Source organism: Triplophysa dalaica, chromosome 4 (genome assembly GCF_015846415.1).
Source record: "Triplophysa dalaica isolate WHDGS20190420 chromosome 4, ASM1584641v1, whole genome shotgun sequence".
Classification (NCBI taxonomy): Eukaryota; Metazoa; Chordata; class Actinopteri; order Cypriniformes; family Nemacheilidae; genus Triplophysa; species Triplophysa dalaica.
In genome coordinates, this window is record NC_079545.1 from 24185445 (window position 1) to 24199738 (window position 14294).

Below are 14294 nucleotides of genomic sequence, written 5' to 3' on the forward strand. Positions count from 1 at the left end.
GTGACACATTGTTGATCATCATACTGTAAGTGGATATTGTATCGTGCTGTAAAGTGTCTCTTTTTTATGTCTGGCTTTTTTGGATACAGCCGAACCCCAGTGTCCACCGCTGAGGTCCTGTGTCCACCCCCCCAGACTGTCAGCAACCCTCCTGATATGTCTAGCTGGAACCCATTTGGAGAAGACAACTTCTCTAAACTTACAGAGGAGGAGCTAATCGATCGAGAGTTTGACCTTCTCAGAGCAAGCAAGTGTCTTTTTTACGTAATTCATGTCCAAAATATATGTAGACGTGTATACATTTTTTATGTAGATGCTTTTTTGTCCCGTATCATTCATAGAACAAAACATTTCATTACTGTAGATTTGCACTATAGTTTATATGCTTATATTATTCTTCAACCTCTCCAGCAGAGGGTGCAAACGCCCTTCTGTATTCCCTCTAACGCCCTTCTGTGTCGTCTTCCCTACAGAAAAGCCGGTAGAGAGATCTGTCAGCATGGAGTCCAGCAATATAGACAGACAGCAGCCGGTACTGCAGCCCTCACTGCATGAGGATCCTTTTGGCTCTGTGCCCTTCCTGGCCAACGCAGGCAAGTTCTAGCAGCCGGCTCTCAGAGGACCCTCACCAAAGCCCCAGTCCTCTTTCTCTCTCCTCACCTCTGTGCTCCTTAATGCCTGTACACCGCAATTCATTGTCACTTCTGGAGTCGGGTTGCTAACAAAATCTATGCTAATCTCCATTTGTCCTGCTTTAAATGGTACATTTAGCTACCTGCAGTCCTGTCATTATTATGTAATCCCTGTATGTCTTAAAACTGAGATTTAAAGTTTTGGGTTATGGTCCGGATAGTTTATAAAGACATAAAGTAAGCACATAGTAATACAGTATAGATTACGATATATAGACATAGATTTAGAAATTTAAATAACCCATAACAGGTCAGAGATAGTATATACTAAAATGCAAGCCTAGGAATTGAGAATTTACAGACTACAAATATAATACAAACGTATTCTCTGAAACTATAAGAGATATAAACTTGTTTTCTAGGGATTTTTATGTACTAAAGTTCTTAGATCATGGCATTGTTGCATTTCCATGTTTGTTGCTGGTGCCTTTTGTATTTTCTTTTTCTTGTTGTCATTCTTTAGAATTTTAAAGCTTTTGTCTGTTCTAGCCCTTTTAAAACATTGGTGAATTTTTTTATTGTGTTCTTGCTTTTAAAATCTGCATTTTTCTTTTAAAAGTAATAGATTATATTCTACAAAACGGGACACATTTTATAAAGAATGTACGTTTTGAACTAATCTCAATGTCCAGTGAAAGATAATATAAGTGTGGATTGTACTCTTGACTTTTCTTTGTTAGTGTAGTTTAGTTTTATTATTTTCTAAGGCTAACGTTTAATCAAACATTGTTCTGCATGTTCGTCAGCCACCAGAAGTGACTTATTTTTAACGCCGCTGACCAGTGAATTTCCTTCAGTTGAGAAAACAAACAAGTTTAAGGGAATTTTCCTTTTATTTCAATTCTTTTTTTACATTTACACGTTTCGCTAAAACGCATCAGGTTGGCATGAGAGAATAGCTTTGCGAATTCTTGAGCGACCTAATTTTCCACTAACTGGATTTTTATTCTTTCCCAGATCAGTTAGCTACACGTTGCGCTTGAGTTCTAGTTAGCGACGGCGAGTGCCAAAAGTTCTCAGGTACAATTTTTATGGACCTAAAATGCTAGAAAATTTCCAGCGATCCTCTTAGTTGCTTTGTTTACTTTGTAAGCATGCCAATTTTTTGGTGGAGTTAAACACCCGTCTCTCCGCAGTGTTAGAGTTGGCTTTAAACTCCTCATTGAGCCTTGCTTTTCCTTCTTATAATTTACTGTGAAGATACTTTAGGTTGCCAATTTAGGGAACATTGGCAGGATAACTTGGAGGGAGGTTAGCCGAGTAATCAGAACTGTTGCATCTACACAAGCAACTCGAGTTGGCAGGCCTTTTTTCTTGCTTTTACCCTTGCATAATTTGATGTCTTATTATTATGTAGCTTATGCTAGAACTTTTTCTGGTCACGGATAATGTTTTCCATAGAAAACGCTATGTTGAAGTATGTATGAGTCTTTTACATGATAACTACATCACATAACCCATGTCATTGTTACTCTCTCTTGCTCATATTGGCAGCCTTGAGCCTTAATTGAACATTTAACATAATTTTGACATCAGTACATTGTCAGAAAATGCATTAAGGAAAGGTTTACATAAGGGCTTTTCACAAAGTTTACTGAAGCGTTATTTTCTCAACGGTAAGTTGATCATAAAGTTTAGCGAATCCTTGATGTGGATTCTTAATCTTTATGTCCTCATTCATCTCATCACCCACTCAGGTTCTTTTTATCCGATAACAATTATTGTGTTTTATTTTTGAATATTCAAATGTGTTACCATTCTGTATTAGATAAAGACAGCCATTCATTTTGAGACATCTTGGTCGAGTGGGATATCGGTGGATAACACAGACTCGTGTAGGCATCACTTGTATTATAAAAGATTTTTGAGCCATATTTTGTACTATGCAAGTGTAAGTAGAACTAATATAAGCATGTTGAGAATCACAACAAACCCACTTGCATATAGAGGTACTTTTTAAAAACATGTCTAACTAGCTTTCTAAGCACTAATACTTAAACTACTACAGCATTTTTTTCTTTTTTATTATATTATATTTTCCTGAGAATCACAGTACAGGTGTCAGAGTCTTGAAAACAGAGTCTTTGTTGCATATGTTTCTCCTTTAGAAAGAAGGATGTAGATGATTTTGCAGCAGATCAGAAGTTCATAGCTCCACCATTCCTCAGTGACCTGTCATCTGTACACACAAACATACATACAACATCAGTTGCAACAAGTTGTTAATGTCTTGCATTGACAGACTGATGTAAATATTTATGTATTATAATGTATAACTGAATGTTTTTTTTCCAAATGCTAATTATAAATAAAGCTCATTTAAAAGCAATCTTATATTTGTTGATTTTGTGAAGCTCCTTACAGGAGAGTTTGACTGATGCTTTATTATCAAGTTGTCATGTTTTCCACCTTTATACCGCGAGGGCAAGATGCTCTACTTATTAATGATATATTAGCTTGGCTGTCTTTGTCTAACGTTTATTCCTTTAAAAGCCTAAACGTGATTAAAATAAGGTAAAATTGGTCTAAAGTTATATTCTTATGTTAGGGACAAAGAGACATATTTTCGATTTGCTTCAGTTCTGTTTGTGTTCAAGCATTACTGTTTGTTTATGTCATGAAAATAGTATAAATCTTATCTGCTCATATTAAGTGAAATACTTAACAAAAAATGCTTAAATAGGAGTGTTTTGGAGTCCAGAGGAATCAAAACATGTTGCACGATTGAGCATCGAAATATGTGCTGTAGTTGTTATTATGTGGTTTGTGTGATAAACACCTTTGTGAAACCTGGGAGTAGGTCATTGGATTTAGCAAAAACACAAAAAAATGCTTTTATAATGTCCCTTGTTGAGGAAATAATGTAAGTCGTAGGAAAGTGCTTGGTCACGTGATTTAAGACAATAAGAACTTTCAAAGCTTATCATTACCATGTGACCTCTGTTCCTAAATCATATTGTGAAGACAAAAAAGACAATCCGCTTAGGATCTGCTGAGCCGGGTGAAGGAGGTTCTGTGTAATCCACTGGATGGATATGTGGCTTTCAGAGCAATATGACATTTCAATTACGTGCCATATTCAACCAAAGTGGGCAGAGGTCTGGCCATCCGTTTTTCATGAGCATTTTTCCTAGAGCCGTCATCGGGGTGTAATTGGATGGCCTGGAAAAGAACACTCAATACATTTCTTCTTCTGCTCAGGATCTTCTTATATGATTAAGGATGTTCCATTATGCTGCCCTTTTGATGGTTGTTTCCCAAATGGTGGGCGGGATTAGATATATTGTAATCCGGATAGTCTTAACAGATGCTGTCTTACATTTTCTCCTCCAAGTTTCAGACGACTTTATAAATCAGAAATCGTTCCGCCTTGTTTTTGCTGTAGCCACACTTCTTTTACCCATCCACAATGCATGCAGATATATTGTTATTACTATAAGATTACAAATAGAAGTGGTGGTCGTTTTTGCTCTTGTTTAATTAATTAATTGAAGTTTGGTTTATTTATATATTTCTGGACTTCACATAACACAGAGTTTGGCTAATTCAGAGTCTTGGTTTGCCAGTTTGGATGGATCTGTTGGTAACAGATCTACAGCTCTGCCTGCTCAGCAGGGGGAGGATGGCAATGTTTAGCCATGCCGAGAATTTCAGTCTTTTGAAATTAGAGCAATAGCTCAATAATTATACATGTTGACAAATATTGAGATGTGCAAGTTATACTAGTTTACACTATTTCTCATGTTATAACTTCGACTCAGTTTCAGTGTCTTAAGACATCAGTATGCTTTTGCTCATGATTTTTGTATTCTGAATATGACATGATTTTTTTGAAGTATTTTATGAGCCAGGTGGGGGTCTGACCAACTATAATCTAGACTTTTGCTATTTAAAGTAGTGAGAATTTCTTTGCTGCAATTATAATTATTTTACCAAACCTAAACATCATTACACATGCAAATATACACTCAAATGGTTTTGATTGTATTCTATAATAAATAATTATCAATTATTTTAAAATTTATTTTTGGACCGTTTCCCTAACTGGCATCTTAAAGTTTGTGGGTTTTAGTCTGGCATTTTTAGAGCTCTCCGTAGGAGGCTATTTACATGCGCCTGTTTTTGTCAATCCAAATGAATTTGTTATGCAGATTAGACAAAAGGTGTTTTTATTTGTTCCCTACATTTTACATGTTTAATGAAATTCTTATTTGGCTTTATGTAATGTTATAAAATCATACATGAGTCCTGCAAAATGTAAAACATGTGCCACAATTCCCTTAAAAAATGTGTATTGACATTGCCTGTAAATTATAAGTTATATTCTTGTGGTGAAAATCGTTTGATTATTAATGTTTGAAGATATAGTAAACCCAAAAATGAATATTCTGTCATCATTTCCTCGGCCTCTTATCATTTCAAACCTATGACTTTAATCTCACACAAAAGAAGATCTTTTACAGAATGCTGGTAAACGAACAGCGGCAGTACCCATTCACTTCTATTGTATGAAAACAAAACCAATGCAGGTCAATGGGTACTGCCGCTATTCGGTGACTGGCTTTCTTCAAAATAAATTTTTTTGTGTTCTGCAGAAGAAAGAAAGTCATACATGTTTGAAATGACAAGAGGGGGAGTAAATGAGTGAACTATTCCTTTAAGACAAAAGATGAACCAAAACTCCTCATGCGCACAGCAAAGGTGTATGTATAGCTAAATGCTTTTCAGTCCAATTGAGCAGCTACTGATTATGAAGTGAATATCATATTATTAACTTGCTTAACTTATTTTCAGGAGCTGGTGTGCAAACAGCGGAGTGTCCAATTGAGAAGGTCAGTGTTGCTACGGCTGGACCACCGGCTACACAAGATGTCACCCTGTCATCTGTCAAGGACCCTACCAAACCTGCAAAAAAATGTAGCTCCACTAGTGCACTGTCCAAGAAAGCTGGCGAGGAGTCTGACAGTGATTTCGAGTCTGACCCGCCCTCTCCCAAAAGCAGTGAAGAAGAGGAGGTGGAAGAGGAAGTGGAAGAGGAGGAAGGTCTTAACAGCGAACATGAAGACACCGAGCCTGAAAACCTGGGTCAGAGGCCATTACTTATGGACTCTGAGGAAGAGATAGAAGAAGAGGACAAACCAAGCTCCGATTCAGACTGTGACTGTAGCATAGCCGAACCTAAGTCAAGAAGACCGCTTGACCAACCTTCTCCAACTGTGAAAGCTGAATCCAGAACCAGAGCGATCACTCCACCAGATTCACCAAGTGTCACCATGTCTGCTGCAAGCCTTGTGGATGTGTTTGGTGCCATTCCTTTTGTTGGCAGCGGTCAGCCCCGAGTGTCACCAGAGAGCATCGATATTTTTGCCAAAGCCCCTTTCAGGCAGGCGAGCCAGGATAATGCTGTGGACGAGATTGATGTGTTCACCAAAGCTCCTTTCAACAGAAACCTCTCCAAGTCCAGCAAGAGTGGCGACGGCCACAGTGGCCAGACAACACCCGTTTCCCTCGACACTGTGGATGTATTTGGCTTTTCCCCATTCCAGCCCAGCCACGTCACACCCACCTCCAATAACCAGGAGGATATTTTCGGCCCAACCTCTTTTGACGAAGCAAGCCCCCAGCAACTGCGACAGAAGCAGCGCAGCCTTCAGAAACTCTCCTTGCGTCAAAGACGAACCAAGCAGGAGGCAGGTGGCATCAATGGGAAGCGCCACCACGGCACACCCACCGGTGGCAGAAAAAGCAACAAACCCAGCTTCCGCACCCCTGAACGGGCACGAAGGCACAAGAAGTCGGGCAGAAGGGACTCGCAGAGCAGCAATGAGTTCCTCAGTGCCTCCGACTCAAAAGAGAACATCAGTATTTCCCTGGGAGAGGTGATGGAAAAAGGAGCTGCGCTCCCCCCGGAGGAGGCCTTGCTGGACCCATTTGACGACAAGCCTTTTCATTCACAAGATGGCAGGCGACACGGTCAGCACCAGAGCTTGGGAGACAACAAAAGTGAGATGAATTTATCCAACAGCAGGCCAAGAACAAGCTCACTACATGGTGTTTTTGATGGAAATAAGATTGATGACTTTGGCGCCGTACCTTTCACAGAAGTGGTGGTCCCGGATGGAGCTCCACAAACACCACAAATGGATCTCGACCCTTTTGGAGCCGCACCTTTCCCTTCAAAGCAGTGAATGTCTTCCAGCACATGTTCAGACACACACACACTGCCACATTATGCAAAGTCCAAGCAGCCTTTTAAATGTACTTAATGGACGGCAGCTTTGTGCTGTGCAGCCAATTGGGACAAAGTCCTTTAAATTAGATAACATCCACCTTTTGTAGTTTTCTAAGTATTTTAATACATAATTGGACAGCTATAACAATGTTTTATTATGTGACTTAAACCTGTGGTGTGTGGATGTTCTTGAATAGGCTTTTCAAAACATACTCTTTAGCCTTCGCTCGTTAGAAAGCCTTCTATGCTGCATAAGCGCTCTTTGCTCAGTAAAAACGTAGAGCATTGTGATTAAGTTTGTACTCCATTGACCACTGAGTTGGTAAACCTACTCGTTTGGATATACCAACATTAGTTAAACACCATGAAGCCTTATATGGGTAATGCCCCGCCCTGCTTTACAGTACCTCGAATACATAATGGATGTTGTAGCCCATTTGTGTCGAGTGAAGGTCTTCTCCATTTAAAAGTCATTGACATATTGATCATTTGATGCATATTTTTACATTTTTAAGTGCATTCAATGTTTTCATTCTTTTTTATTATAACAGTGTTCTTCCTATACGCATACATGACAATGGACGCATATTTTCCTTTCCAAAATTAAGACCACACTGGAGAGGGGTCACCTTATTGTTGGTTCTGATGATGCGTTTGAATATGAAACAATAATAATAACTCTAATTGTAGTTATTATTCCTTAAAAGGCACAGGGACATTATTGGTAATGTCAGTATCAATAATGAAGATAACCTAGAATTAAGAACAAGGAATTTATACATACCCTTAGTTAATATGTATATATATAAAGGGATAGTTCATCCAAAAATGAACGTTCTGTTTTCATTTACTAACTCTCCATTTGTTTCAAACCTGTATACATTTCTTTGTCCTGCTGAACACACATTTGGAAGAATGTTTGTAGTTCTGGGTCACTATTGACTATCATAGTAAAATAGCTGTAGTGAGAAAACTACAATGGTAGTCAGTAGTAAAAGTACTTGTTTTTACACATTCCTCAGAATATAGTTTGTGTTAAACAGCACAAAGAAATGTATAAATGTGGGTGAATGACGACAGACTTTTCATTTTTGGCTAAAATGTCACTTTAAGACAAACGTTTAAAGACACTAAAGGGTATCACACATAAAAGGTGTCACATCTGAATAGGAATTATGAAAAGGGCCATTTGGAAGAAACATTAAGGCTATGGCTTACATGACATTCAAGACCAAAAATCATTTTTCATGTTTTTCTGTTTTTAGAGAGTAAAGTTCCTTTTACATTTCTTTAATATATAGTACTGCACTCTCTAACAATGCAATATGAAATATTTTTTTTTATTTAGTGATCAGTGGTCTGTTTTATTTTTAATAAATACAACAAAGACAAAAAAAACTCTTAATAACAGTTAACATCATTTATTTCCATGAAATGGAGTGAGCAGAATTTACATTAAAGAAAAAACAAACATTTATTCAGATAAATCTGGATTATTCCTCTTTTATGGATAGGCATATCCCAACATATGTGGTAAAAATAAATAAAAATAGCCATAATTTATGCACTTATGATTCAGTAACAGCTCAGAAACATTTTTACATATCAACCTGTCAAGTAAAATGTCAAACTAGCCAACAATAAAATAAAATCTATAGGTTATTATTGAGGAACATGTAGTTGTATTCCACAAAGTCGTAGTATCTTTAAAACATATCCCATTCCTCAGTTTAACATTATAAACCCACACAAGTTAAATTCTATTTTAGGACGTCCAGGGCCCATTTCCATAAATGTAGCCGCCAAGTTAAGACTGTGTTTTAACAACAAGTCTCACTGACTAGCAATTAGTTAGGACTAATCAGGCTCTTCATATTTCAATAAGCCTAATCTGACATTGATGCGATAGATTTAAAGACGTTAAAAAACTATATGACTAACTTCTAAGACTAGTCTAAGCAGTTTATGCAACCAGCCCCAGATTAAGATAAAAAGTGAACAAGACATCTTCCAACTGCAACACAAATTGTACAAGTTTACAAATGCAGGTACCCATTAAATACTTGCTTACCAAGGAACAACATCTACTGAACTTCTTTGGTTTATTTTGGTTTACAAATGAGACTAATATAGTGTAGTGTACATACGTTTACAGTAAAACATGTTCCAGCAAATGGTTGTGAGTAGGCCTGTATTCTAGATACAAATACAAAAAGAAGAAACTGAAATAGTATGAACAAACAATACTGAATGCATAACTATTATGTAACAATCCCTTCACACTTAAGACATAGAAACCCAGCCCCTGGCAGATGCCATGAAAGGATGCTTCGCCTTAAATATGAAAATCCTAAATCTGCTTCACAATATGTGTTTATAGCCTTTTTATAACTATTTAGATAGCCACAGCTATAGGCACTTTTACAACATTTATAAAATGTCAAAATTGCCAACAATTAAAAAAATCCATACAACTCGCAAACATATAAACAATAACTGTGTTGAAGCCTAAATATATTTTAAAACAGCAAATAACGGTCCTCATTGGTGACACAAGCCTATTACTCTAGGAAGGACGAGGGTAGTCTGGGCAAGGGTGAGAATGACGGTGGTTGGTTAAGGAATGTGCAGACTGATGCCACCAGTAGAACATAAGCACAACCAATATGTGCCAAATCTGATGGCTGGAGCCCAGATAGTTCAGCTGACCTAAAGAATACACAGAAGAAAAAAGACATTAAAACTTTGATGTTGGTTTTTAGCCTGTCAAATGGATCAATGTGAGTCTGTTTAAGTATGGTATCTCTGGTTAAGACAGTTTTAAAGCTGCAATAAATAACTTCTCTGTTTGAAATATAAAATCACATGTTACTTCCTTTTAAAAATAATTGACATTCACTACGAAATCCAAAGAACACTTCATTTTTACATCATTATAATAACATTACAGTTATGAATTGCAGAGATATATTTTGTATATGTGACCCTGGACAACAAAACCAGTCTTATGGGTCAATTTTTCGAAATTGAGATTTTTACATAATCTGAAAACTGAATTAATAAGATTTTATTGATGTATGAGTTGTTAGAATAGGACAATATCTGACTGAATCTAAATAGTGAGAAAATTGCCTTTGAAGCTGTTTATCAGAGGCACTGTGGCAGGCCATCAACTCACAAAAAATAAAGTTTTTATATATTTAAGGTAGGATATTAAAAAAATATCTTTACTTAAAATCCTAATGATTCTTGGTTTTAAAGAAAATTTGATCATTTTGACTCATACAATGTATTTTTTTATTTTACTTAAAATGTTCCCGTGCTCCTTAAGACTGGTTTTGTGATCCAGGGTCACATATGTCCTATATAAACAAATATTTTAAATGGAGTATTTCTTAACCAAAACCAGCAGCCTAAAATGAATAAAGTGAAAAGGATATGAAAGGATCAACTGAATCTGTACCTGGAAAATACCGCTCTGGGACTTTGGAGGTATAGAAGACGATAGCGGCTACAGCAAGTACGTACATTATCAGCACCCGGAAAACAAATTCCTAAAGAAGGGCCAAAATAGGTATTTTAAATATTTTAAACCACACTTGTATTGTATTTCCCAATCAATTTACATTTCAATTACATTTATGCATTTGGCACACTGTGTCTACCTAAAGTGACTTGCATTCATTCAGTTTTATCAGTATGTGTGTTCCCTAGGGATCGAACCCATGGCCTTTGCATCACAGTGTTCTACACGTACATTTACACATTATTATGCACTTTTATCCAAAGCGACCTAAACTGCATTTTACTATACATTTAGTACATATATTATATGTATAACCAGTATCGGTACATATATTATATATATTTTATACATACATCTTAGTATGTGCAATCCCTGGGATTGAACCCATGACCTTGGCGTTGCTAGTGCCATGCTCTTACCACTGAGCTACAGGAAAGCAATCTCTACCAATTGACCTACAGCAACGCTACTGACTTAAAAGAATCTTACCTGGACTATGTCTGCACTGAACCCCCCGCTGAGCCAGATCCAATGAACAGTTGGGATTAGGCCGTATCCTGCGACAGCACAGAATATAACGGAGCGTAGCTGCTGCCACTTCTTGGTCAAGTAATGAGGGTGTATCTGGGCGAAGAACACCGCCAGCATCATAGCCAGAACAGTTACCAGGTACACCTGCCGCCAGTACTGCACACACATATCACAAAACACAGATCACCAGCTTGCTTTTGAACTACATGGATTATTGCGCACAATACAGACCTGTCTCTCCATATGCAGGAATAAATAAATTCCACTTGCTCTGCGGCAAGAAAAAGCAACGGCTTTCTTTCTCTTGGGGCACTTGGCTGATTGAGTAGTCATCCAAAAAGCAAAGCTAAACACTTGGCAGGGGGAGAGTGGAGATGGCTCACCCACGTGTGAATGTCATATGGTGGGGAACAGGAGTGACGGAGTGGGTCCACGAACGCGGCCATCTGCTTTGGGCTGGAGCAGATTTCTGCCGCATTCTGGGGCACAATAAGCCAGCACTTCCAATATGTGGGGAGAACCATGTGGAGCAGCGTGGCCAAAAGCGGTGGCGCTCGGCAAATAGCAAGTGGGAGTGGACGAGAGCAAGCAGCTTGCTCAGGATATCCAAGCTCCAAGTTTTCAGAAAACTTCACCGAAATCTACGCTCCGTTTTCGCTTGAAACAACGAAGATTCGTAGCCAAGCGTCGCCTCATTTCATGCAGGCAGTACAAAGCCGCTCCACAGGGGGTCCATTGTGTAAACCAACATTTATACAACGAACAACGAAATACAGTCTCTCTAGTGCTAAAGTAATCTCAGAGGAAATTCAACATGTTACACATTCTAATGTTTTTATATTCTATTTTTCATTTCTTATGTTAAGCGCTTTGAGATGCTACTTTTAAAGGAGCTATATAAAATAAAGTTATTATAATTATTATTATGATAAAATTGCTATTATACACGTGGAATATGTTGTACTGCATCACTTTCGACAAAAAAAAAAGATCCATTCCATCCAAACTCGCTCCACCCGCATACTAATATTCTTCTAAAATGAACACACGGTCTCTCACACAGCATTCACAACACACACACCAGACTGTTTTTCACTAGGAACAGGTGAACTCTTGCTCTGTATCTGTTGCACAGGTAACATATGCCCAAAACAAAATCAGGCCAACCATCTGCTGCCGGAGACCACTGTGGGATGATGCACCTCAAGATACCCAATTAATCTACTCGTCCAATACCACCATAACCTCCAAACTCACACAACCCACACACAAAGCAGTGCTTGCTCCGCCCCCTCTGTAACAGAAGCCACACGTACGTTATTGCAGTAGAAAGCGTAGAACACTCCTGGAACGTAACAGCCTATGATTCCAATGGAGATGCCAGCGTAGTCCAACGCCATCCAGCGGCGGCTGGTCTTTTCGGAACGGTGACAGCAGAACAGGTGATAGCCCGCAGAACACAGCATTGACATCTAAACGGTAACATGGAGAAACATTATTCATTAAAGCCAACCAGTTGGCCAATCAAACGATTCAACAATTACATTTTTGGGAGAGAATTAGCAAGGACACTTCGCCTAATCCTAACGTTTGAGAATGGCTGCCAAGGATAAAAGCTGCTTCTTTCTGTCTATTACCAGTGGCATGATAACAGCCTGTAACAGATCTAGAATTAGACTGGGCCAAGTTTAGGAGGCGACAAAAACGAATATACTCTTTCCACTCTGGCGACAGTGAATGTGGAAAGTATCCCATCAAAAGGGCCAATGATCATGTATTAGAAGTACCAATCCAAGTTCGGTTTTTATCGCTAAAATGGCACTGATCCAAAAAGCATACACGGTTACACGATGAAATGTGACCGTCACCCATTTTGCATCTACCAAATGCAAAATGTGTAACCAGCACTGACATACCTGGAAGCAGAACAGTCCTATAGAATAGATGACATAATCCTCTCTGGACGCTCCTATGGTAGGCAGCACAGCCAGCAAATCATAAACTCCCAATGCGAAGAATAAGCAGAAGCCCAACAGGTGGCTCCAGATGTTTACCGTCTCATTGGACAGAATGAAAAGGCTACAACAGAGGTGACACAGGCGTATTCTTACATTTAAGACATTCATTACATTTTCAACCACCCAAATGTTTCGTTAGATGTTCATGAATGCAAATAAAAGCTGGATACTAGCACTCACCTTTTAATGCACAGTCTAGAGGTGAGATAGGCTCTGTAGCCATCCGTGATATAAGCGTTTTCTTTAAGAAAGCCAGGCACCTGCTCATAAGTGTACAGGCGGATCCCTCTGGGCACCAGGACTGGCCAATACTGGTAACTGCCCAATTCAATGTACTGGCCATTTTTTTTCTGCAACTTTTCGGATGGCATGATGATGACGTCATCCAGTTTCTCACTCGCAGTCCTAAAGACACAAAAAAGAAATATTTCATTATTTCACATGTATAGCTAGTTCGTTAAGTCACTAAACCCTTAAATAATGCAGATGCAAATTCCACACAGGTTATTTAGAACTTAAACTTCTGTTAAATGAGACGAAACGAAGCTGAGATTAATTTTTAAATCACTATCCAACAAGTTGAATCCTTATGACTAAATATTTGACAAGCACACACAACATATACACGTGACACGCTGTTTATTTTGATAAAACTAGCAGATCACAGTCTGCGTAACGTAGCTGAATTATCAATCACACAGCATTGAAACTGATAAGCAGCTAAATGCTAACCACTTGTAGCTAATGGAGTTACTTTAAAAAACGGATTAACGCGTTTACTGCATCCTTACTTTACACTCACCATTGAATTAAGGTTTAAATTACGGAATCCTTAAGGTTTGTATCGATAAGGCTCACGAGCAACGACAATATCCCTCCCTCAGACTCATGTTAGCCGGGTGTAAGGAAGTAGGATGTTGTGTTGTCCTACTAACGTTAGCTGCTAACAAGCTAATAGATGGATTACTTTCACATGTAACCTGAGGCTGTAATCGCTCTCTCCAGCGATTTATTCACAAAATCTGATCATATCTGGAGATTTTATGAGAATCAAGGTTCATAAAATTAGAATAAATAATAGAATTTTAGAAAAAGTATGTACTTCATTTGTTAAAGGGACAGTTCACCCATTTTTTTTTATTTTGTCATCGTTTCCTCACCTTCGAGTTTTTTCAAATCTGTATGCATTTCTGTGTTCTGATGAACATAGAGAAAGATATTTGGACGAATGTTTGTAACCAAACAGATCTTGGACCCCACTGACTACAATGTAAAACTACAATGGTAGTCAAAAG

General features: G+C 38.2%; 2 protein-coding genes across 3 annotated transcripts in view; one reads left to right on the forward strand and one right to left on the reverse strand.

The window, feature by feature from the left end:
* The window catches only part of LOC130419026 (BMP-2-inducible protein kinase-like), a 30711-nt gene extending 22428 nt beyond the window's left edge, over positions 1-8283 (forward strand). The window contains exons 14-16 of one of the 2 annotated variants that reach the window (XM_056745369.1): positions 90-247; positions 474-593; positions 5487-8283. In XM_056745369.1, the coding sequence (XP_056601347.1) occupies positions 90-247; positions 474-593; positions 5487-6880 (1672 nt within the window). In that variant the 3' untranslated portion in view covers positions 6881-8283. The remainder of the gene's footprint in view (positions 1-89; positions 248-473; positions 594-5486) is intronic. The other variant, XM_056745368.1, reaches the window with a different exon arrangement.
* Positions 8284-8323: 40 nt separating this feature from the next.
* On the reverse strand, positions 8324-14000 carry LOC130419027 (progestin and adipoQ receptor family member 3-like). Its single transcript, XM_056745370.1, has 7 exons — positions 13802-14000; positions 13180-13404; positions 12898-13060; positions 12298-12453; positions 10940-11137; positions 10388-10478; positions 8324-9633 (listed from the first exon to the last, which is right to left on the reverse strand). Exons 2-7 carry the CDS (start codon positions 13368-13370, stop codon positions 9491-9493), a joined length of 942 nt encoding a protein of 313 aa, XP_056601348.1. The 5' UTR covers positions 13371-13404; positions 13802-14000; the 3' UTR covers positions 8324-9490.
* Between the last annotated feature and the right edge of the window lie 294 nt (positions 14001-14294).

Bases quoted from the DNA above. Each gene is read 5' to 3' on its own strand.
- LOC130419027 (XM_056745370.1), bottom strand. From the start codon at position 13,370: ATGCCATCCGAAAAGTTGCAGAAAAAAAATGGCCAGTACATTGAATTG. The intron at 11,138-12,297 runs GTACGTGTGGCT...ATGTGTGTGCAG, and splicing joins ACGCTTTCTACTGCAATAAC to TACTGGCGGCAGGTGTACCT. The intron at 10,479-10,939 runs GTAAGATTCTTT...GCCCTTCTTTAG, and splicing joins TCAGTGCAGACATAGTCCAG to GAATTTGTTTTCCGGGTGCT.